The sequence below is a fragment of the Elaeis guineensis genome, chromosome 14 (assembly GCF_000442705.2).
Source record: "Elaeis guineensis isolate ETL-2024a chromosome 14, EG11, whole genome shotgun sequence".
NCBI lineage: Eukaryota > Viridiplantae > Streptophyta > Magnoliopsida > Arecales > Arecaceae > Elaeis > Elaeis guineensis.
Window position 1 is genome coordinate 28,307,292 of NC_026006.2, and position 25,206 is coordinate 28,332,497.

Sequence of the window (25,206 nt, forward strand, 5' to 3'; positions counted from 1 at the left end):
TTTAAGCGAATGAAGGACAACTATCAGAATTGTCTCGATTTTTATCTCATTTTCCAAGAAGTTAGCAGAGGAAACCGCCAGGAATATATTGATTTTGTGATCAGGGATGGCTAGTTATCTAGAGATTGTCACCTATGCATACCTAGGACATCTTTACAGGATTTTCTCATTTCGAAACTTCATGCAGGATGCTTAGTTGGCCACTTTGACCGAAATAAGACCATAGTTTTGGTTGAGGACCGGTTCTATTGGCCATCTCTTAAAAGGGATATGGCTAGAGTCCTTGCACAATATCGCACATGCCAATTGGCTAAGGTCAAGAAGCAAAATACTGGTTTGTATACTCCTCGTGGAAAGACCTTAGCATGGATTTTATCCTTGGGTTACCTAGGACTGCTAGGGGACATGACTCCATCTTGGTTGTTGTTGATCGATTCTCCAAAATGGCACATTTCATTCCTTGTCATAAGACTAATCATGCTTCTTTTATTGCAAAGTTGTTCTTTAAGGAGGTCGTTCGACTTCACATTTTGCCTTCTTCCATAGTATTTGATCATGATGTCAAATTTCTGAGTTATTTTTGGAAGACCCTTTGGCAACTATTTGGGATCAATTTAAATTTTTCTTCATCCTTTCATCCACAGACTAATGGCCAAACAAAGGTTGTGAACCATAGCCTTGGTGATTTGCTTGGGTGTTTAATTGGCGATAGACCTGATATTTGGGATTTGTCATTGTTCACAGCGGAATTTGCCTATAATAGATCAGTGAATTGGTCTACTGACAAGAGCCCCTTTGAAATTGTTCATGATCTTAATCCTCGTCAACCTATTGATCTTGTTCCTTTACCCCTAGACAACCATGTTTCTAAGCTGGCAACCTCTTTTGCTAAACATATTCGTGACTTTCATACCGATATTCGGCAAAAGATTGCTATGAACACCGAGAAATATAAACTTACTGCTGATGCTCACCGTAGGAATGTAGAGTTCAATAAGGGTGACTGTATGATGATTCCTCTTCGATTAGAACGTTATCCCAAACATCCATTCAAAAAATTGCATACTCGCACTACTAGTCCTTTTCGCATCCTTCGTAAACTGGGACCTGATGCTTATTATGTGGAGTTACCCTTTGAGTTGAGATTTAGTCCAGTTTTCAATGTTGTGGTCTTGTTACCTTATCGAGGCACATCGAGCCTCCTACTATGCCTGCAGATAATCCCACTGGTGGCACCACATCACTTACAGTACCAGTTCCAATTCTACCTCCACTTCCATCACTGTCACCAGACCATATTGAGCACATTATCACGAACAAGACTATTTCCTTTGCTAATGGTGGATTTCAACGATTCTTGGTTAAGTGGAGGGACCGATCAGATTCAGATGCCATCTGGATTCATGAAGATGAGTTGCGCCGTATTGCTCCAGATCTTTTGGAGGCTTATCTCAATTCCTCGCCAGAGACGAGTTCTTCCCAACCCGAAGGGAATGATGAGAATCAAGGATTCTGCACTTATTTTAGGTGAAGGCGTCGTAATTTAAGAATTGTAGGATTTTGAATATTTTAGAGATTTTAGCTCGTTTCCATATCGAGAGAAAATCTTGTTTCTATCTTGTCCATCTTAAGAATTGTAAGATTTTGAATATTTGAGAGATTTTATCTTGTTTCCATATCAAGAGACATGATTTCCACTTTTATTAAGATATGATTTTATTCCATCTTATTTAAGGGTCTATTTAAAGACTCCTATTATATTGAAGGAGATAACTTGGAATGACAACTTGAAAATCCTAAAGTGGACTGTTTTTTTTCTTCTTGATTTTTTTATTCTTCTTTCATTTTATTTTTCATTTCTATTTGCCATCTTGATTTTTCTTGGTGCCGCATCAGATATTAAAATTAGAATTTAATTAGTTGAATCTTATATTTAATTTATTGACTAATTATTCTACTATTGCTTTATGATAGCATGATGAGATGCCTTGCATGCTTGTGGAGAAAGTTTCCTATGAGTGTGTGACGATTGCCGCAACCCCTAACTCACAAATCTCAAATCAGAGGCGTGACAAAAGATAAAGGCAAAGAGCATCAATGAGTCATTCTAGCTCAACAAACAAGAACGTCCAATTGCAAAGCATCAGTTGATGGTTTAGTTATCCATCAAAAGTCATACAATGAGATGTTATGTGGTGCATTATTCATATCCACTGCACACAGGAGGATGCTGGATGTATGATTAATGTACTCAGCAAGATGCGCAATTTACAATGCAAGTAACTGATTGTCAAACTTCGGCATACACCTTCAATGACATCTTTCCAGAACCAGAAGTGGTTTGGCTTGTCCAAGACTGCACTTGATCAACAAAAAGGCATTGTTGGTCGATATCTTGGTTGGAAGCCAAAACAAACAAAGCATCTAGCTCGAGGATGAGGTCATGTATAGAGGAAAGAATTGATGCAATGAGCTTTTAGAAGTCTTCAATCACTTCTTTTGAATTTATGTTTTAATTTTCTTAGCCTTCATTCTTTTTTTACTTTTAGGCTAACTTCAGTTGTAAGTGGAAAGCATCCAATAGAATCTCATGCTTTAGATGGTTCAAGTTAAATGTGACATGGAACCTTAAAGTGCATTATGAGTGCTGATTAACACAAATGAGAGAAAAATGAGAAGAGAGGATTGGCACTCCAAACCACTAGGGCATCCATGTGCTCTATCCCACCTTCTCTTCTCACTTAGAACCTAGGCATCAACATACGTCACACGAATTTTGAGGATTTCTTTCTCATTTGATAAGGTTTATACTTGTAAGGTTGCTATGTTTTATAGAAGAACAGTTTTGGCTAAAGGTATTTCTCACTTTTTGGAGCATTATATGCTCAGCTTTTGTCATATATGCTTTTCAATATCTTCTTTCTTATCATGTTTCTCTGTCTTCCCTTCAATTATCTCCTTTTCTCTCATTCTTAATGAGAATTTGCTGTGATTTATTCACTACTTTAATGGTAAGCCAAAGTCAAAATCAGTTCAACAATTAAACTATTCAACTCAGCCAAATCAACATCAAGATATATCATAATGGCATGAAGTGACACCAAAAATGTGATTAAAAATAGATCCTTAAAAAGCAACTAAGTGATAAATAAATTCTAGATTTAAGTTATTTTCAATTTTGAGCTACATTTCCAAGTAATTTGCTATCTTATTGTGTACCAGGGGTCTTTTATAAAAGCCTTAGTTGTATGTTGCATACTTTATATTTTCTTGTAATTCTAGAACTAATTTTCTAGGACAGTCTTTTATGTTGGTTATTTTGAAACCTTTTCTAGAGTAGGAACACTATCTACATACTTTGGGTCTAGTTTAGTATGGAAAGTTTTCAAGCCCTTATGATTGTGTATGAACTGATTTGGAAGTTGTTCATGTAGGGTTCCATGGCAACATGAATTTTACCTCACAACAGCCAAAAGAAGAAAATGATAGAGAGAAAAAGAAAAGAAGAAGAGGGGGAAAAAGAGGAGAGAGAAGAGAAACTCAATATTCTGTTTTTTTAATATAGTAATGGTTTATATAAACAACCCTACGGTAAACCCTAGAGTCCACACATAATTAAAATTTTAGAGTCCACAAAATAAAATTCTCCAATTTCTATATTTGTGCTTAACATAAATATCCACTTTTTATCAATGAACAGTTCTCCATAATACTCCCCAAATTACAACGAACTCGACTCCATAGAATTTAACTACAAGTACCCCTGTGGAGGCTTAGCATCCAAGATGCGAAACTCATCCTTGGTAATCCAAGAAGCACCAAATAAAGGGCAGCCTTTCCATTGGACAAGATAACGAAGGAAGCCACCATCAGAAGAAGCAACAACCTCCTCCTCCAAACTTGTCTCAATCTCATCTCTCTATTAAGGAATATGTGGCATCTTAAGAACATAAGGGTCTGTAGGAACACTAAATTGCAAAGCAAGATGCTCAAAGATGTCTCCATAAAGTAATCAATCCTCCACATTGAAAATAGGACTAGTATTCATATGACCATGTCAATAAGTAATATGCATTAGATCCAAATTTTCTAATGATAGGCTTGGGCATGCAATTTCTCAATGAATCATGGCATTATCTCCTACATTAAGCTCCTTATCCTTACGATGTGCATGAGGAGGAAGTTTACACTCTGCATTACTCTTACAATTTTGTGCCCAATCTCTTTATACAAATCATCCATGTGTTGGGTAAAATTTTCTACTGATTTAGAAACATGGATATCATTGAAACTTAGGTAAGTGTTTTATCAACATATGTAACAAAAGAACATATCTAATTTAGCTCTTTCATGCCTACTATAACTAGTTATTTCGGTTTTCTACTGGCTGCTTTAACTATAACCCCAGCTCTATTGATTGGTTTGAATAAGATACGACTTATTTGAAATGAATTGAATGAACAATTCATAAAAATGAATATTTCTCTGAGATTCCAGGTGTTCCAGGTTCCTTTCCACATCAATTGCCAATTCTTGGTTATTGAGATTCATGGATAATTCAGATTAATATTTAGGGATAGATCTTACCCATCTTTTTATCCCCTTAAAAAACCGAAATGATTGAAGTTTTTCTTTTTGGAATCGTCTTAGGTCTAATTCCTATTACTTTGGCAGGATTATTCGTAACAGCATATTTACAATACAGACGTGGTGATCAGTTGGACCTTTGATTGAGTAACATTTCTTTTTTTTGATTGACCTCCTCCCTGCGGGAGGTCAAATTCAAGTTTCAATTAAACTTTTTTTTGTTAAGTTTTTTTATTGTGATTCGACATAAGATAAGCGGAATCACGCTCTGCAGGATTTGAACCTACGACATCGGGTTTTGGAGACCCGCGTTCTACCGAATTGAACTAAGAGCACTTTCTTATTACAGGAGATACGACTGTAGTGTAAAGAAAAGATTTTTTTACCCCCAAACATATCTTGCATATGTATAGCAAGCAAAAATGAAAGATTATGTCGAATTTCAATCGATCTTAATTAATCCCTCATTACTGCCTATAAGAGAAGTAATAGGTAGGGATGACAGGATTTGAACCCGCGACATTTTGTACCCAAAACAAACGCGCTACCAAGCTGCGCTACATCCCTTTTTAAAGTTCTTGTACAGTGTCATTGTACAAAATCCCTGTCTTGTTTTCCACATTGTTATTTTCCCCTCTATCTATATACAATTTTCTTGTCATTTCTTCTTTTTGGTTTCATATAATAAAATTATTTGATACATCTGAAACCTAACGTATAAAAAAAATGAAAATTTATCTTATCGGCGTATCATATAAAAAAAAAGAATAAAAATTTATCTTATCGAAAATGCTCAGGAAGAAGGGGTCATCTTTTTCTTTCTTTTTTAGGGACAGGAAAATCTCATCTATCGGTTCATTGTACATATCTATATGGTGAAGGAACAAAATCAATAGGGGAATGAAATTGATATCAACAAACACACTAAAGTCGGCTCTTACTCACAGAACTATTAAAAAAGTTATTATAAACGACTTCAGCAATAGACAGTGCCAAGTCCCAATTACCTTGTTAGTCTCCAACCAGAAATCTAAGCAAATCATCTAAACTATGATTAAGTGTTTCAGTCTGACCATCAATTTGGGGGTGAAATGCCAAGGAAAACATCATACATAAAATATCTTCCAAAAGTAACTAACAAACTTAAGATCTCTGTCACTATGGAACTAGGTAACATACAACTTGACAACATCCCTAAAGAACAATGTGGCTACATGTGAGTCATCATATGTCCTATTAGATAGAATGACATGTACCATTTAGGAAAACTTATCAACCATAACAATGATGGAATCATGACCTCATACTATTCTAGGTAATCCTAAGACAAAGTCCATGCTCAAGTCTTTCCATGGTATGTGTGGCACAAGCAGAGGGGTATAACGTCTCGTGTTTTGTTTCTCAACTTTAGCTAGCTGATAAGTACAACACCGGAAAACTATCCTAATTACATCGCTGCTCAATGAAGGCCAATAAAACCTATTCTCAACTAAGGTAATGGTTTTATCCCTTCGTAAATGACCAAGCTAGATCTCCTGCATGTATCTCCCATCCTTAAGTGAAGTATGCAGGATGTAGCTCCAAGCAGGTAACCCCCACAAATAAAGAAGTTAGCACACTCCCTATGGTTACCACTACTAAACTCCTGATAAATCAAACTAAAATCAAGGGAGATCAGCAATCCCATCCCTCTTCCATCTCTTATTCCTGATTGGCCCACAATCAACCCACAATCAAACCATGAACTCATGACCCAGTGGACATAGCAGTTTGGTCCAACTCAACTAGTTCATAAAACTTGTCCCAATAGTTTGATAGTGATTCTATTAAATACAAATATTGATATTGAATCTCCAGATTTCATAGACTTCAATTATGATATGTTTGAGAATGATCGAATCCATTTAGAATGATTGCAATGGTCAAGTCAAAATACTCAATGACAAATACTTTATCTTTTTCTCAAGTTTCCAGCCTACTCTTCAAATATATATTAGTTCAAATAATATGTGGGTTTATCATGAAATTTAAGTTCGTGCCTCAACCAGTGACAAGTAAGGCTTAATAGGTCAGCAATACCACATCAAATCCATGAAAATCCAATTAGAAAAAAGGTTGTTAATTTCAAAAATGCAGAACAAATCATAAGGAGAATGATGTATGACCACTTAGGGTTGGCCCACATTGCATGAGAGGATCCTAAAGTTAAGATAGTTTAGAATGTAAAACAGTTTTTATTGCATACTGTTCAAAGTCCTGAGAACAGGACAGCAAATGATAGAACTGAATTTATCAACAAATGGTAGTGCAAAAAGAAAAATCTATCTAGTGTATTTGAGTGAGGAACTAGTAGGAAAAAGGAACAAAAGGAACGTAGGGCCTAATTGAAAGGTCTGTAGTAGATTTTAAAACAGATTATCGTAAATATTGAACACAGAAATTTGTAGAATGCAGAAAAATACTAAAAGAGGAATCAATATAGATCTTAGAATAAATAGATTGATACATTATTCAAATAAATAATAATATAGAGATGCAGAATATGTTAACAGAAATCTGATATAAAATTAAGCAAACTTAACACTCAACACTAAGTAGAACAAAGAATAATAAAGTAGAAATAGAAGACGAAGAAGAAGAAGAAGAATTGAAAATTATAAGAAAGATAGGGAAGAAGTACAATAGCATAGGAAAGAGACAAGGAGATGGCCAAAAGAGTTTTTCTATTCCTTCATAAAATTCAGTTATAGACTCTCATCTAGGACTCTTACAGATGCAAAAAAGAAAAATCCCCTTCAAATCCCACTAACTACCAGCCTAATTGACTCTTACCAGGACTCCTAAAAGATCACAATTACTATAACGCAGACTGTTTGTGCTACAGTGACGTGAATAGCAACTCCTAGTTAATTTCCTACTCAAATACATCATCTACTGAAAAAAAAATAAAACAAATAAATCATACATGAAATCTACAAACCGAATAAACAGAATAACTTGGGCTGTTGGACTTTGTTGACTACTCTACAAACCCAAAGGATACTCCTGCATCAGAAAAGAAAAGAGTGTATCTTGTTGACAATGAAGAGTTCCTTGTGTTTGTTTCAGTAATGCATAAAGTCACACCAACCGCAAATAACAACCCTCAACTACAGTCTTCATTGTTAGGTTCCGATGGCACAGCGAAAGGATTAGGTGTTTAAAAATTTTCATTCAAAATATCCGATGCACCGGAAATCCTAATGCCTAGAAACCCTTGACTATAATAATCAAAGTATAATAAATTAAACTTGGATAAGAAGAATACCTGTAGCGTTAATCTCAATTTCCACAAGACATCCAAATATCTGCCCTCCAACGGTGATCCACACGGAAATTGAATCAAAGACAGCGCTCCTCCTTCACTTTGCTTCAAGAGTTCTAGCCTCTAGAACTCGACTAGCCCTATATCGATCAGGTTTCTCCAAGAACCTAACTCGACCTCTAAGATCCTCCTCTGGACTTCCGATTCCTCTTCTTTAGGATCCTCACAACCCTTGTTTGGACCAGATAAGGCTGTCTTAAATCCCAAAGCCTTGTCCTAAGACTAAGATGGGTTATAAAAAAGAAAAGAGAGCTTACGGAGAGAAATTGGAAACCTTTTCTGAATGCCTCGGACACTGTGCGCCCAAACCCTTTTATAGCTATTAGAGGGGTGCTAAAAGGGAGGGACATGCCTCATCCAAGAGGCTTATCTAATCAGATTATCAGAGATAAGAGTTCCTTCAAGCAGAAGGACTCTTATCACCGATACGCTGATCAGCACCTGCACCTGCGCATGCGACCAGAGAAGGGATGTTTTTGCATCCCTTCTCAAATCAGAAAGATCCACAAAAATCCACGTGGATAGGGGACTCATTTTTTATTCCAAAAAACCTGATATGGTAATAAAATTCTCATGGAAGGATGCTATTCTCGCACCTCTTCACATGAGTTCTGACCACCGCACGCCCGCGAGGAAGTTTCCAGCATCCGTTTGGCCATCTGATAAGTCTGGAAAAATTTCAAAAAAATCACCAAAAATAGCTTATCAAATGTGGAACATTATCAAAAAAAATCGTTCCACTTTGAAAGTATTTGATCATGAGGACTCTCCAAACCAAGGAGAGATGCAATGCTTCATCCCGCGCGCGCGAGACATCCCTCTCATTTTCAATTTTTCTCCACCGCAAAAATTTCAGAAAAAATCCACCTCATACTTCGAGATGTGCACCAGATGATGGAGGGTGATGTGGGCTGCCACATGCGTCTTAATCCCATGCCAGAAGGACTCCTCCTGCTCATGCCAATACGCGCACACTGAACCTATTTTGCACCAAGAGTCTTTCACAACTTGGACTCTTTGGTTTTTGATGTTAACATGGGATATGACGCCCCAATTTGGGCTGCTTCCAGATGGCACGACCTGATCCAAATGCCCACCAAATTGGGTAGCAAATTAACAAGGGATGAGACCAAATTGATCTCCAAAAGAGCAAGGATTTCCACACGTGCTAACATGCTTACCGGAACCCTGATTGAATCCAAAATTCCAATCAATCTTTTTCAAAAAGGTCCTTAGCCAATATCCATATGTATGTAACCCATTAGGTTCCACATCTAGCCAGTAATAGATCCAGATGCAAGTTAACCTAATTTGATTAGACTTTAATCTAACCGATTTAGGTCCAATCGAGCTAACCCAACTTCAACAATTGGAATCCTTTCCAATTGGCGACCGAATTAAACTCTTTAATTCGATCAAACCTACAAGTCAAGATTGACGTCTAGCAACAAATCATGACTACTCAGAAGATGTAGAATTTGATAGAAATACCAAATATATCCTTCAGTGATAAGTTATCGTACAATTTAATCCTTCGATCATCCCTGCACCCTGAATATATTCATAAGTATGGAATCATGTCAAACTCAAATACATATTCATATCAATTCTCAATTAACCAATGATGATTCCGATAAAGAAGCATTAGAAACTCTTTCTAATATCCTTCCTGCTTTTGATCAAAAGACTTTTTCTGAGTCATCTAAGGATGAGAACCTAGATTGTACACAAAATGCAATCTCCTTTTACTAGGAGTGATCAATTCTATGTTGACCTGCTCCACAACCTTCATACACACTCCATCTATCCAGAACACCCCGTACATGTCTTAATGCCATGCCTGGATATGAACCAAAAGATGAGTTCATGTGCACAAGATTCCATGATGATCTCAGGTCTAAGGATCACTTGCACAACTCCCACTTAAAGAACTATCTTTGACATGCAAGTAAAGCTTCCATAAGATGCTTTCTTTCATCGAGTCAATTCAATAGACTCATTTCCCAAATGAGCACCCACATCCTTGTATTAGTGTCCCACATAAGTGGCTAGTGAGATCTGGCACCCTCTCCATCGAGCATACATAGGATGTGCCAGTCGATCCGAAACATTAATCCCCGAATCAATGCTTCTACAATCAGAAATATTTAAGATTAAAATTTTAGGTCTCACTAATATGATCCATTCATGTCTTCTAAAACCATTACCCTAATCTTTGAGGTTCATCATAATCTTAAATATTATAAGATATAGCTAAAATGATAAATCAATGCCTTATTTTATTATCAAATAATAAATATCATTACATGAGTTGGAAAATTACAAAGAAAAGTCTCATCGCAACACACTTGCGATTGGCTTATAGGACACTCTTCTTTCAATCTCCCACTTACACTAAAGCCAATCGCCTTTGTATCTCATACAATCAAGATGGCGATCAAATAGCTGCTGTGACATGGCCTTAGTGAATGGGTCTGCTATATTGTTCTTTGTATCTACTCGTTCAAGAACAACATCTCATCTCCCTATAATTTTTCGAACGAGATGGAAGCGTCTGAAAATGTGCTTGGATCTATAATGAGACATAAATTTCTTAGATTGAATAACGGCTCCAGTATTATCACAATAGAGTGGCACCGGTCCTTCAATCTCAAGAATCACTCCTAATTCCATGATAAATTTTTTCATCCAAACAGCTTCCTTAATGGCTTCACTAACAGCGATGTACTCTGCCTCAGTGGTTGAGTCAGATACTGTCTGCTGCTTGGAACTCTTCCAACTCACTGCCCCACCATTTAAGATAAACACATTCTGATATTGACTTGCCATCATTCAGATCAGATTGAAAACTAGAATCTGTATATTTCTTTAGTTTCAACTCTGATCCTCCTCTATATATGAGAAAAACATCTTTAGTCCTTCTTAGGTACTTCAGAATATTTGTCACAGCTTTCCAATGATCCTCTCTTAGATCAACCTGAAATCTGCTAGCTACACCTAAAGCATAAGCTACATCAGGTCTGGTACATAGCATAGCATACATAATTGATCCCACAGCCGAAGCATAAGAAATTTCATTCATCCTCTTCCTCTCTTCTGGTGTCTTATGACACATTTTTTTAGAGAGACGTATACCATGACTTGCAGACAGGTAGCCTCTCTTACTTGCCTCCATATTAAATCTCTTTAATATGAGATCTATGTACCATGACTGGGATAAGCCTAACATCCTTTTAGATTTATCTCTATAGATCTTTATACATAGTATATAAGATACTTCACCCAAGTCTTCCATGAAAAACTTATTCAATAGCCAAGTCTTGACCGATTGCATCATTGGGATATCATTCCCAATGAGCAGTATGTCATCGACATAAAGAACCAAGAAGACAACAATACTCCCACTTGTCTTCTTATACACACATGGTTCATCTTTATTTTTGATAAAGCCAAACTCTTTGACTGTCATATCAAATCGGATGTTCCAACTCTTCAAAGCCTGCTTCAATCTATAGATAGAATTTTTTAGCTTGCATACTTGATTTGCCGTCCCACTTATGACAAATCCCTCTAGCTGAGTCATATAGACTTCTTTCCTCTAGATTATCATTGAGGAAAGCGATCTTAATATCCATCTGCAAGATCTCATAGTCGCAGTATGCCGTTATAGCAAGCAAAATCCAGATGGACTTGAGCATAACCACTGATGAGAAGGTTTCATCATAGTCAATTCATTGCCTTTGTCTGAAATCCTTCACCACCAACCTAGCTTTGTAGGTTTCTACTAGGCCATCTGCTCCGATCTTCTTCTTGAAGACCTACTTGCACCCTATTGAGGTCATACCCTCAGGTGCATCAACCAATGTCCACACTTGATTGGTATACATCAAGTCCATCTCAGATTTTATAGCTTCCAGCCATCTGTCTGAGTCTCTACTCATGACAGCTTCCGAATAGATCAGTGGATCATCATCCTGAATGATATTGATCGAATTATCATTCTCAATGACAAAACCATATCTCAGATGTGCTTGACACACTCTATCCGACCTTCGGAGAGGAGGTGTATATTGTGGACGTACCTCATCCTTGGGTACTTCTGATTGAGGATCTTCTTATGGTTCAACCACAGGTATTTCTGATTAGATTTGTAGATCCTGAACTTCCGTAAGTTCAATATTCCTCCCACTGCCTTCTTGGATAAATTCATTTTTCAAGAAAATGACGTGCCTACTAACAAATATCTTTTGTTCAATAGAGTGATAGAAGTAATATCCATTAGTTTTTTTAAGATATCCTACAAATCTACACTTGTCTGATCTAGCACTGAGCTTATTTTTGACATAAGCAGGACAGCCCCAAATCTTAAAATGTTTAAGATTAGACTTCCCCTTCCATATCTCATATGGTGTGCTTGCAACAGACTTTGAAGGCACTCTGTTTAATATATATGTGGCAGTCTCTAGGATATATCTCCAGAAAAATATTGGGAGATCAGTGAAGCACATCATGGACCGCACCATATCCATCAAAGTGCGATTCCTCCTTTCTGCTACACCATTTAGCCGGGGTGTATAAGGAGGGATCCATTCAGAGAGAATACCTTTACTTTTAAGATGATCAAGAAATTCACTGGATAAGTATTCTTCTTCTCGATCTGATCGAAGAACCTTGATACTTTTTTCAGTTTATTTCTCGATCATACTTTGATACTCCTTAAACTTATCAAAAGCTTCGGATTTATGTTTCATAAGATACACATATCCGAACCTTGATAGATCATCTGTAAAGATGATAAAATAGGAGTATCCTCCTCTGGCCTAAGTTATCATTGATCCACATACATCTGTATGTACTAGGACTAACAACTCATTCACCTTCTCTCCATATCCAGAGAATGGAGTCTTGGTCATCTTACCCATGAAATAAAATTCACAAATTTTCAATAATTCATAATCATATGGGTCAAAGAATTCTTTTTTGTATAACTTGTTTATCTTTGACTCACTAATATGACCAAAGCGGCAATGCCAGAGATATGTGATATTCACATCTTCTCTCTCTTTTCATATTTTTTCAATATAAAAAATATTTTCATTGAGTCTAAGAATTAAAAGATTATTATTAATATAACTACTATCATAAAATTCATTAAAAAAATGGAGCATCCATTTTTCATTAGCCTTAATTCATAACCTTGTTTTAATAACAAAGATATAGAAATAATATTTCTAATGACCTTTGACATGTAATAACAGTCTTTTAATTCTAAAATTTTATCCGAAGACAAATCAAGCATACAGATTCCCACAGCCTCTTCACTAATGGACTCTCCACTTGCACCATAAAGCTCGAGGTCATCTCTTTTCAGACCTTTGATATTCGGTAGTCACTGTAATGAATTATAAATATGCGATCCACAGACGGTATCCAATACTCAAGTATCAGAGTCTGAGCCGCTCAATGAAAAATATGTCTGTATCATATACACATCTTTTGGTGCTACACTTGCACCCTGCTGCAACTTACAAGATAATTCTTGCAATTATTCTCTCAATGAACAGCTAATATCCATAGAGATATTTTTTGCCTTCTCATTATTACCGACCAATCTAGGATTAAGAATATCCAGAACATCGGAGTTCTTCTCCGATATGAACCTAATTTGCAAGTTCCTCAATCAATCCACATAGCTTGGATCGGTCAACATACTTTTATTTATGGTATTATGCAGTGAAAATAAAGAAGCCATAATGCAGAATAATAATACAAGCAGACCACTCATGTTTGACATACATAACTAAACGAGGTCTTTTAACTAGTTATGTCTCTCACTATTTTATCGGATATCATAGCCCTCTCCTATGGTAAACGAGAAACTCTAATCTGATTTTTTAATAGTGTTGAGATCCTAATCCCTCAATGAAGCCTTGTGGATATCACAACAAACCTCAATGAGTTTAAAGATAGGAAAACCTATCCAATTGCATCTCATGCAACTCTCAACATAATCCTTGCCTCTAAAAATAGATATCACAACAAACTATAGTATTTTTAGTTAAGTCAAACCCTTCATTTCCATACAGCCATATCTGAAAAATGCTGTCCTTGTGGATATCATAACAAAGCAACATATCCAAAATATACCATAAAGCATCTAATATGCACCAAGACAAACCCACATCAATCCCCATAGCAAGTCTTGTGGATATCACAACAAACCTACTATGATTTTTTGACAGGACATTGACTAGGCATAAAGGAAGACATATATAGTGTTCAAAACACTGAGCTAGCTTTATTCAAAATTCAAACTAATTCAATTGGCCAAGAAAGTGTTAAGATTGATGGGGATCCCCTCGTTGCTTTTTTTAGACATCAATAAAATTGATCAGGCCAACAATGGAACCAATTAAATAACCACCGCACTTGAAACACTCCTTAGACACCAAATGATTAATCGATTCAAGAAATAGGTCAGCTACTGATTCACAACACTACGACTTAATATAATTTTTATGAGGACTTTAATGGTCTCAAGTACATCCTAATTCAATCAATCACAATGATATACTATTATAGTTGTATCTTAACAATCATAACAACTAATCATAGCATCCAATCATATCTCTAAGATATGAAAATATAATCATACAACATGATTATAACTAAGCATCTCAAGCATATCACACATGCATGAAGTTCTAATAACATGCATGAATACAAAATATTCTTTTCATGATTCTTCTTCTTAAGACATCACAATGGCACCCCTACATGCCATAAGAGTACCCTATGGAATAGGAAGAGAGGGTCTTTGAACCCTACTTGCTCTTATGATCGGACGGCCTGGTGATGAACCTCAATTAGAGTACTAAGCTGCTAAGAAAGATTTTATACATACATCATGCATTTAACTAAAACATATCTCTAAGATATGCTAGGGTTTGGATATTCAATTAGGTTCAACCCTTGACCCAACTTGAACCAAACCAAAAAAACCATACTTGATCACAATCAAGACAATATTTTAACCTTTGATTATATAGATCAAGATAGGCTCTGATACCATTGTTAGGTTCCGATGGCGCAGCGAAAGGACTAAGTGTTTAAAAATTTTCATTCAAAATACCCGATGCACCGAAAACCCTAATACCCAGAAATCCTTAACTATAATAATCAAAGTACAATAAATTAAACTTGGATAAAAAGAATATCTGTAGCACTAATCCCAATTTTCACAAGGCATCCAAGTATCCACCCTCCAACGGTGATCCACATGAAAATTGAACCAAAGACAGCACTCCTCCTTCACTTTGCTTCAAGAGTTCTAGCCCCTAGAACTCGACTAACTTTGTATCGATCAGGTTTCTCCAAAAACCTGACTCGACCTCTAAGATTCTCCTCTGGACTTCTGATTCTCCTTCTTTAGGACCTTCACAACCCTTGTTTGGATCAGATAAAGCTTTGCCTTAAATCCCAAAGCCTTGTCCTAAAACTAAGATGGGTTGTAAGAAAGAAAGGAGAGCTTACGGAGAGAAATTAGAAATCTTTTCTGAATGTCTCGAACACTCTGCGCCCAGATCCTTTTATAGCTATCAGAGGGGCGCTAAAAAGAAAAGGACATGCCTCATCCAAGAGGCTTATCTGATCAGATTATCAGAGATAAGAGTTCATTCAAGCAGAAGAACTCTCATCATCGATACACTGATCAGCACCTGCACCTGCGCACGCGATAGAGAAGGGATGTTTTCACATCCCTTTTCAAATCAGAAAAATCCACAAAAACCCACGTGGATAGGAGACTCATTTCTGATTCCAAAAAATCTAATATGGTGATAAAATTTTCACGAAAGGATGCTATTCTCGCACCTCTTCACATGAGTTCTGATCACCGTGCATGCGAGGAAGTTTCCAGCGTCTGTTTGGCCATCTGATAAGTCTAGAAAAATTTCAGAAAAATCACCAAAAATAGCTTATCAAATGTGGAACATTATCAAAAAAAATTATTCCAATTTGAAAGCATTTGATCAGGAGGACTCTCAATCCATCTCACACTTTGAGATGTGCACCAGAGGATGGAGGGTGATGTGGGCTACCACACACGCCTTAATCCCATGCCAGAAGGACTCCTGCTCACGCCAACACGCGCACGTTGAACCTGTTTTGTGCCAAGAGTCCTTCACAACTTGGACTCTTTGGTTTTTGACGTTAACATGGGATATGATGCCCTAATTTGGGCTGCTTCCAAATGGCACAACCTGATCCAAATGCCCACCAAATTGGACTAGCAAATTAGCAAGGGATGAGACCAAATTGATCTCCAAAGGAACAAAGGTTTCCATACGAGCTAACATGCTTATCGGAATCCTGATTGAATCTAAAATTCCAATCAACCTTTTTCAAAAGGGTCTTTGGCCAATTTTCATATGCGTGTGACCCATTGGGTTCCACATCTAGCCAGCAGTAGATCCGAGTACAAGTTTACCTAATTTGATTAGATTTTAATCGAATCGATTTAGATCCAATCGAGCTAACCCAACTTCAACAATTAGAATCCTTTCTAATTGGTGATCGAATTAAACTCTTTAATTTGATCAAACCTACAAGTCAAGATTGACGTCTAGCAACGTATCATGACTACCTAGAAGATGTGAAATTTGATGAAAATACCAAATATATCCTTCAGTGGCAAGTTACCATACAATTTAATCCTTCGATCATCCCTACACCCTGAATATGTTCATGAGTATGGAATCATGTCAAACTCAAACACATATTCATATCGATTCTCAAGTAACCAATGATGACTCCGATAAAGAAGCATTAGAAACTTTTTCTAATCTCCTTCTTGCTTTTGACCAAAAGACTTTTTTTAAGTCATCTAGGGATGAAAATACACAGGATGCGATCTCCTTTTACTAGGAGTGATCGATTCCATATTAACCTACTCACAATCTTCATACACACTCCACCATATCCAGAACATCCCGTACATATCTTAATGCCATGCCTGGGTATGAACCAAAATATGAGTTCATGTACACAAAATTCCATGGTGATCTCAGATCTAAGGATCACTTACACAACTCTCACTTAGAGAATCATCTTTAATATGCAAGTAAGGCTTCCATAAGATGTTCTCTTTCATCGAGTCAATTCAGTGGACTCATTTCCCAAATGAGCACCCACATCTTTGTATTAATATCCTACACAAATGGCTAGTAAAATCTGCCACCCTTTCCATCGAGCATACATAGGATATGCCAGTCTATCTGGAATATTGATCTCCGAATCAATGCTCCTACGACTAGAAATATTTAAGATTAGAATTTTAGGATTTTAAGCCTCACTAGTATAACCCATTCATGTCTCCTAAAATCATTGTCCTAATCTTTAAGGTTCATCATACTCTTTAGATATTATAAGATGCAGCTAAAATGATGAATCAATACCTCATTTTATTATCAAATAATAAATATCATTACATGATTGAAAAATTACAAAAAAAATTCCATCGCAACACACTTGCGATTGGCTTATAGGACACTCTTCTTTCATTCATTAGTTCCACCAAAACTAAATCAACCATAGAGAGAACACTATCAAACATATGTGTGTCAATTGATATAAATATAGATATAGACATACATGTACATATATTGAATATAGTTTGTACATACATTATCATTCATCAATGCAAATAAAGGTGAAAATTTTGCATTAAAATTTATGAAATTAAGCTTTTGGTGCACATGGAGTTACAAGAAAAGGTGATAGAACAAAGACTAAGAAGAACATTAAAATCTCAAAGAATGAATTTGTTTTATGCCATCAAGTCAATATTAAAGGGTATTTTATTACTCAAGTGATTGAAGAAAAGTCACAAATAAACAAAAAAGTATAAAAGGATTTTACGTAAGTATAATTAACGTGCAAAAAGCATATCATAAAGTGTCATGAGAGGTATTCCCTTAAGCATTACAAAAGACACATATAATAGGATAGTTGAAAAGGATCCTAAGTAGTCTGGATAAGACAAGAATTTCAAACTATAAGCAGCTTAAAATATAGATATCACCCAGCATAGAGCATACCGACCCAAAATTGTACCAACACAATATAGAGGCTCGATACAATAACATACTGACACGAGATCTAGTTGTTGTGCCAACTCCAACAATGTACCAAGTGTCAATAAATGGGTGAATTTTGCCTACCCAACCTAAAAGGTAAGCTAATATGGTCCCACATACTGATATCAGAAACATTGTTTAAAATATCACTTGTATCTTTTTATGCTAGTCAGTAATGCACTTAATGCTTAGGACAATGCCATATCTTTATAAGCTGATTATATTTATTTATGAAAAGAGGACACGTCAAATGCTATCTTAGAATTACAGGTAAAACCCTTAAGGAAAATAAAAATCAATATAATCTAAATGCCAAAGTATATTTTATTGAAATTGATATGACAAAAATGCCCTGATCAGAATTGATGCATAAGACATACTGTAATGTGATTGGTTTTATGATCTTGAATCAATTATATAAACAAACATAGAGAATGGTTATGGCATCTAATAGAAGTTAGAGATGCATGGATTAAGTAGATTGTTACACAAACAACTTAAAAAGAGATTACACATAATACCAATGGCACACATTGTTGTTTAGCTCAATATGCTAGGAAATCAAGAAAATCAAGGTCTGAGCATGCCAGTAAAATGTGACACAAATGAATACTTCAAGATGGATGTAATGAAACTAATAGTTATAAATTAAGGTACAAGCAAACTTCAAAAGGCATAAGAATGTACTAATTAAGATCAAAGAGAACAAGAATTGATTGAGATGGCACAAGAATGTAGGGAACAGTTTTGAGGACATACATAATGTTAACCATTACCTTTTCTTTGTTTGCGTTATTATAATTTTGTAATATGTACTGTTAATCTATAAACATGATTAAAAAAAGAAATGTCTTGTATCTTGTTTTTTCTTTTTCCTACACTCCCTCCCCCCGGTCCCCCCTCACAAGTAAATTAATTTCTTTAACATGCACTGGACACTTCCATACACTAGAATGTATGTGCGTGTTTGTATTGTCTATGCATATGTAAGCCATATAGAAGAAGATTAGAATGCAAATAAAAAGTAAAGAATGTCTTGGATTGGAAGACATACAAATGCAAGATACATGAAATCTTGAGAACTCAAATTAACTTGTAAGAATAGATAGGTTGGAGTAGTCAAAGACTCTCCCACTTGATATATAGGACTCAGCTTTATCTGAATTTTCTGCTGAAATAGAAAAGCATAAATATCTGCTGCACCATATTTGAGAGTTTCTCATTGAATAGAAAAGGATGGAAGGAAAAATGAAAGCCTCATTCGGGATGGAAGGGATCGACGATTAAGAGATGATGACATGGCTACATCATTGATTTTCTCAAATCTTTCTTGATTGTGGGATCTTCTACAAACTTAATGCATGTATTTATAAATATACGCACACACATGCACATACATACATACATACATACATACTTTATTTGGATCTGAAATGAGTTCTGCACTGAATGATAGCGTGATAGAGAGAGGGAGTGCTCGCAGAGCTTGAAGAGGGGGAATTCGTGCTTCGACCACTTCAAGCAATTAGCCACTACACCAAAGAGGTGGCGCTTAATGACACGAATGCTAGGCCTTAGCCCTAAAAAAATAAAAGACTTGTAACTGGACCCTAATACCTCTCAATTAGAGAACTGGCATATTCTTACTAACTAAACAAAGGCATAAAGACTCAGTCCTTCACGCTGGAAAGGAAGGAGAGAGCTCAGAGGGCAATGGATATAGTATTTCAAGTCAAGATGCTTGTCATCTTACTGATTGAGCACCTGGCGAGGCAGGTGTGGACAGACCAAGGATGGGATTCATGCATACCAATGAATGGAGTCAAAAACTTTAGAAAATTTTGAACTTCTTTGGAAACAAGTAAGCAAGAGAAGGTACTCCGGGACTGATTGAGACAGTGAAGAGAAAGAGTCTTTCCAACAAATTCTCAGACAAATGACAAATGAAAAAAGATAGAGCCTTGCTGACAGATTAGAAAAAACAAGAGTCAAATATAATTAAATGAGTGGAGAATAAAAAGCCCACAAACCAAACTAACAACTTGCACAGCAATAAAGCATTATCTAATGAGCATTGTTGCATGTCAAAAATTAGAAGCCTGTGCATATAGTTTGGAACGGTATCAGGTCACACGTATCAGCTCACAAATATGTTTTTTATTTTGAATAGTATATTTTGTTATTCCTACTCCTTTCATAAGATTCATGCTAAAGGGTGCATACATCACACTCTTTCCATATTGCTCATGATTTTCATTTTTCTAAAAAAAGAAACTGTTATCAGCTGTTAATTTCATTTAGATAGCTTTTATCAGTAAAAGAGAACATTTGAATTGGAGAATTGAAATTTAAAAGATGAAGGAAAATAAAAAATAATCTGATCATATGCAAAAAAAAAAAAAGGCATTGTATGGAATTTGATATACAACAAAAGATCCATCAAATCATTTCTTCTATTCATCACACAAAAGGACTGGATAAAAATAACAAGACACGAGTTAAAAGAAAGAAGGTTTGAAACAAGACTGATCCAATCTTGATGGTATTTTATCCAGATATTGCTTACAACTAAACTCTCTCTCTCTCTACAAACATTTCTTGAAGCAAACAGGGTTGATGATATGGATATGGACAAGTCATACCCTTCGTAAGACTCATATGGTTTCATGATTGCCGGTGTTTACAAAGCCATGTCAAAAGCATCGGCTAAGCAATGAAATTGGTTTATTTTAATAATACACCAGAAAACAAAACATGGATTCAGAAGATAAGAATACATACAGATGGTTATAAACAAGAATTCAATATATATTATTATGCCAGTTTATATCATCTTAGATAGAAGTCATACATAGCATGCAATCAAAAGACACTATAAACTGCACAATCACCAAAACATCTAGCATGAAAAGGTAAAACCTATGCCAAAACACTTCATGGTAGGTTTCAACATGCCCAATATTTTGATTCCCATGATCATAATTTCTGGCACTCCAAAACTCAATTTGTCAGCTTAATGCAATGAATTGCACACTCATCTAGAACCCTAGCCATTTTCATTTCTTCACTCTACTTTTAGCAATACCTTACTTGTTGAAACAACCTGAGTTAAAGGCCTTGAAGTGGTTAGATAATCATTTTATTAAGTTATTATACAGCAGACAGATCCACTTCAAAAGCAACATTAAGTACAAGATGATTTATAATTAATTTACTAGCAAAAGGGAAGTTGCCAAATCCTCCATTGCACATCCCTATTTAAGCCCACATAATCTCCCAACATTTTATTTTCATATTTACATAATCCACATGAACTGCAAAGCCTACCCAATGTTAGAATTTTTGCCTACTGATTCCAATGAAAACCCTCAACTTTACCTAACTAGCTAGTTACCCCTCTAAACAAAACTATATATATATATATATATATATATATATTTATTTATTTATTTATTTATTTATTTATTTATTTATTTATTTATTTATTTATATATTTATACCAACAATTTAACTAAACCTGTGCCTCCCATCCAAATCACACTATCTGCATCCTTCACAAAACCATCGCTCCCTAACAAAATAAACCAGAAGACACCAGCCACTGCACCATTAAAATCAAGGAGGAAAAGAGAAGGAAAATAAAGAAACTGATTCCAACTAAAAGCTTTAATTGAACCAAACCATCAATCGAATTGCGAAATCTTTTGCCAACAGTTTTAAACTGAATAACTTATTAAAGAAAGAAATAGATGACACAAAAAACAGGTTTCCACCATGAATCAAGAAAACAAATCAGACCAACAGACGAGGTGAAATCGTCACCTGAGGAGCGAACATAAGAGGGGATCGGGACCGCCCCGGGCCCTCCGGCGTCGTGCTCCCCATGGATTCCACCGAGTTGGCGCGCCGGACGTGGTTCGAATAGGACGGGAAGCCATCAACGCCGTCCGATCTCACGGAGGGGTCATCATCACCGTTCTCCAGATCCTCCTTCCCGGCGGCGTTCCCCATCTCCGATTCCCGGAATGAGATCTAAACCAAAGATAGAGGTATTTACGGCGAATGGGAACTTACCCACGATCTCTTTTGCACAAATTTAAGCCCATAGGTGACGTTTGGTGTCCCGATGGATCACCGCGGTGATCCAAGATTATCATGGAGTGATTTAATCGCCAACGATTTAAAATCACTGTATTTGATAAACCATGATTCAATGGTTAAGACCCATTGATTTTCATGAGTAAGTATTACATGAAAAATCAAAATCACCCCGGTGATATAATATCACAGCTTTTGATATATTTCATCAAAATATATTTAATAATCATATAAATATATTATAATAAAAAATATATTATTAATCTTGTTAATTACTAATCTTAAAAAGATATATTAATTTTTATTATAAAATTAATACTTTTATTTATACTTATAGGTAGTATTTGAACACCCTTTTCTTATTTTTGGAATAGGAATACGAATTTCCAGAGAATAGCTATTCACCTTTGTTATTCCAGATTTTTGTTTAGTTGAAAATCTGCTATTCCATTGGAAATAAAGTGTAATTAATACAGTGTTATTCCATATATCTAGAATAAGGTGCAATAAATACCTATTAAAGATCTAAAATAAACTATTCCATGGTCCACCATGGAATAGCTAAATCGGGATAGATGGAAATAAAGGAGGGTTAATCGGAATTGTTAAACCAAGGTGGTCCACCATGTCTTTTTCACCTGTTTAGGGGAATAAGATGGAATAAGCCTTTATTTCACCCAGAATTGGGACATCCAAACACTACCTATAAGATGCTATTTTTAATACTAATATTTATTTGGATTAAGAATGTAAATAAAAATAATATATTAAATAATTTTATTATTTAGATATAAAGTGCAATAATATATTTCTACTATAATTTAAAATTATCATTGAATAATACTATAATTAATAAATAATATATTATAATATAATTGTTATTGGTAGGAAATTCTTTCCTCAAATAAAGCGGACGTGCAAGGAAGTTGAGCCCAATCCAACCTTGATGATGGTCGACATCTACTGATATTTCAAAAAAATATTATACTCGATTTACATCAATTGAGGAAAATCTCAGAATCTACACGAAACACTTAGTGAAAACTCCCTGCATCACATATCTGTCACCTCCAAAAAAAAACCCATGTTCCCACAAAAGAGAGGTGGAATCTATGAAGTTGGGAACATCATAGATATCTACAGCAAAGTGGATGAGTTATCCTAAAAACTGGACTGCCTACTCAATGCCAGACACTCACCTACTCCATCCACCCCTGTCCAAGATGTTTGTGCATTGCACAAACCCTATCCATTTTGTTAGTGACTGCCCAGCCGCCCACTAATTTTCTGAGTTTGTTCATGAGCAAGTTCAGCAAGCTCAAGTCTAGCCAGCTTACAGATCGAAAAATAACCCATACTCGAACATGTACAACCCAGGCTAGAGAAACCATCCAAATTTTTTCTAGAAACCACAACACGTGGTTGGCTTGACTATGCCAAAACCCAACTATCAGAACCCAACATACAGGCAAGGACTATACCACCAGTTTCAAAATACTCCTCAACCTTCCATCACTGCACATAATTCAACTTTTGATGAGAAGGTCTTGAAAGTGCTGGAATAATTGGAAGTCAACAACCAGACCCTTCACTCCCACATACAATCCATAGCTAAGTTAGAGATCTAAATCGGCCAACTAGCGACCACATTCAGTAGGAGAGAATGAGGGAAACTATCAAGCCAACTTGAGAGCAATCCGAAAGGACAATTCATGGCTAAAAACTCCAATAACCCAGAAACCTTTTCTGAATATGTCAAATCAATCATGACTCTCAGAAATGGAAAGATCATCAAACAAACAAGTAAAACCAATGAGACGACCCCAAACCTTTAACCAGCCCCGAATCAAGCAAGAAGAGGGAGGACCTAAAAATAGGGGATGAACTAACAATGTAAGCACCACCCTACCAGCCCAAAGCCCCATTTTCGAGCACCTTAAAAACCCTTTGTTCCCACGGATGAGAAGGGAGGAAGAATTGATGATATGTTAAAATTATTTAAACAAGTCTAAATTAATCGTCCCCTTCTAGACGCAATCAAACATGTCCCAACATATGCAAAGTTCCTGAAGAATTTGTGCACCTAGAAATATAAATCTAGATCACAATCTTAAAGAAAGTCTACCTCATCGAATAGGCTAGTTTTATTTTCTAGCACGCTATCTCTTCAAAGCTTAAGGATCCAAATGCCTCTATCATTTCTTGTGTTATAGGAGATTTTCACATTGAAAAAGCCCTTCTGGACCTAGGGGCAACTGTGAACCTCTTACCTAGTTCGGTGTATCAACTCTTTAGATTTGGAGAATTAAAACTCACATCGGTCACCTTGCAGCTAGCTAATAGATCCATTAAGGTACCACATAGGATGCTCGAGGATGTCTTAGTCAAGGTGGATGAGTTCTATTTTTCAATTGATTTTTTAGTCCTCGACATGAAACTGAGCAGCAATCTTAAGCAAATTTCCATCATCTTAAGCTGACCCTTCCTAGCTATGACAAATGCATGCATCAACATGGGACAGGAGTCATGGACGTATCATTTGAAAATAAAAAGTTGAGACTAAATGTGTTCGGTGCTTCTTAAAGACCATCAATAGATAGTTGCTTTGAAATAGATACACTTGAGGACATCATAAAGGAAGTAACACCCATAATTCTTATGCAAAATCCCCTAGACACCTGCCTGGCTTACTCTAAAGTGGATGATTTTGATATAGAGGGATACATGGAAGAGGTAAACATCCTACTAGATATACCCTACTCTAAAATCACTCTCTCATGGACAATCAAGTATGAGCCACTGCCCGCATTAGCCAGCGCACCGATAGCCCTATCATTAAAAGCATCACCTGTCCTAAAATTGAAGCCACTTTCTGACACACAATATGCATTCTTAGGACCCAATGACACCTTCCCAGTAATCATTGCATTAAATTTGACCCCTGATCAGGAAGCGCAATTGGTTGGTGTTCTGAAAGAACACAAAGAGACTATCGGCTAGTCCATCGTCGATCTGAAAGGC

General features: G+C 36.1%; 1 protein-coding gene and 2 non-coding genes across 3 annotated transcripts in view; all 3 read right to left on the minus strand.

Moving 5' to 3' along the window:
• The window catches only part of LOC105034444 (SNF1-related protein kinase regulatory subunit beta-1), a 35,289-nt gene extending 13,029 nt beyond the window's left edge, over positions 1-22,260 (minus strand). The window contains exon 1 of the mRNA XM_010909619.4: positions 21,910-22,260. Within this exon, the coding sequence (XP_010907921.1) occupies positions 21,910-22,098 (189 nt within the window). The 5' untranslated portion in view covers positions 22,099-22,260. The remainder of the gene's footprint in view (positions 1-21,909) is intronic.
• Positions 4,850-4,923, minus strand: TRNAW-CCA (transfer RNA tryptophan (anticodon CCA)). The gene has a single exon. It is a non-coding gene; the product is annotated as a tRNA-Trp (tRNA).
• TRNAP-UGG (transfer RNA proline (anticodon UGG)) lies at positions 5,081-5,154 on the minus strand. Its single transcript has one exon. It is a non-coding gene; the product is annotated as a tRNA-Pro (tRNA).
• Positions 22,261-25,206: the final 2,946 nt, after the last annotated feature.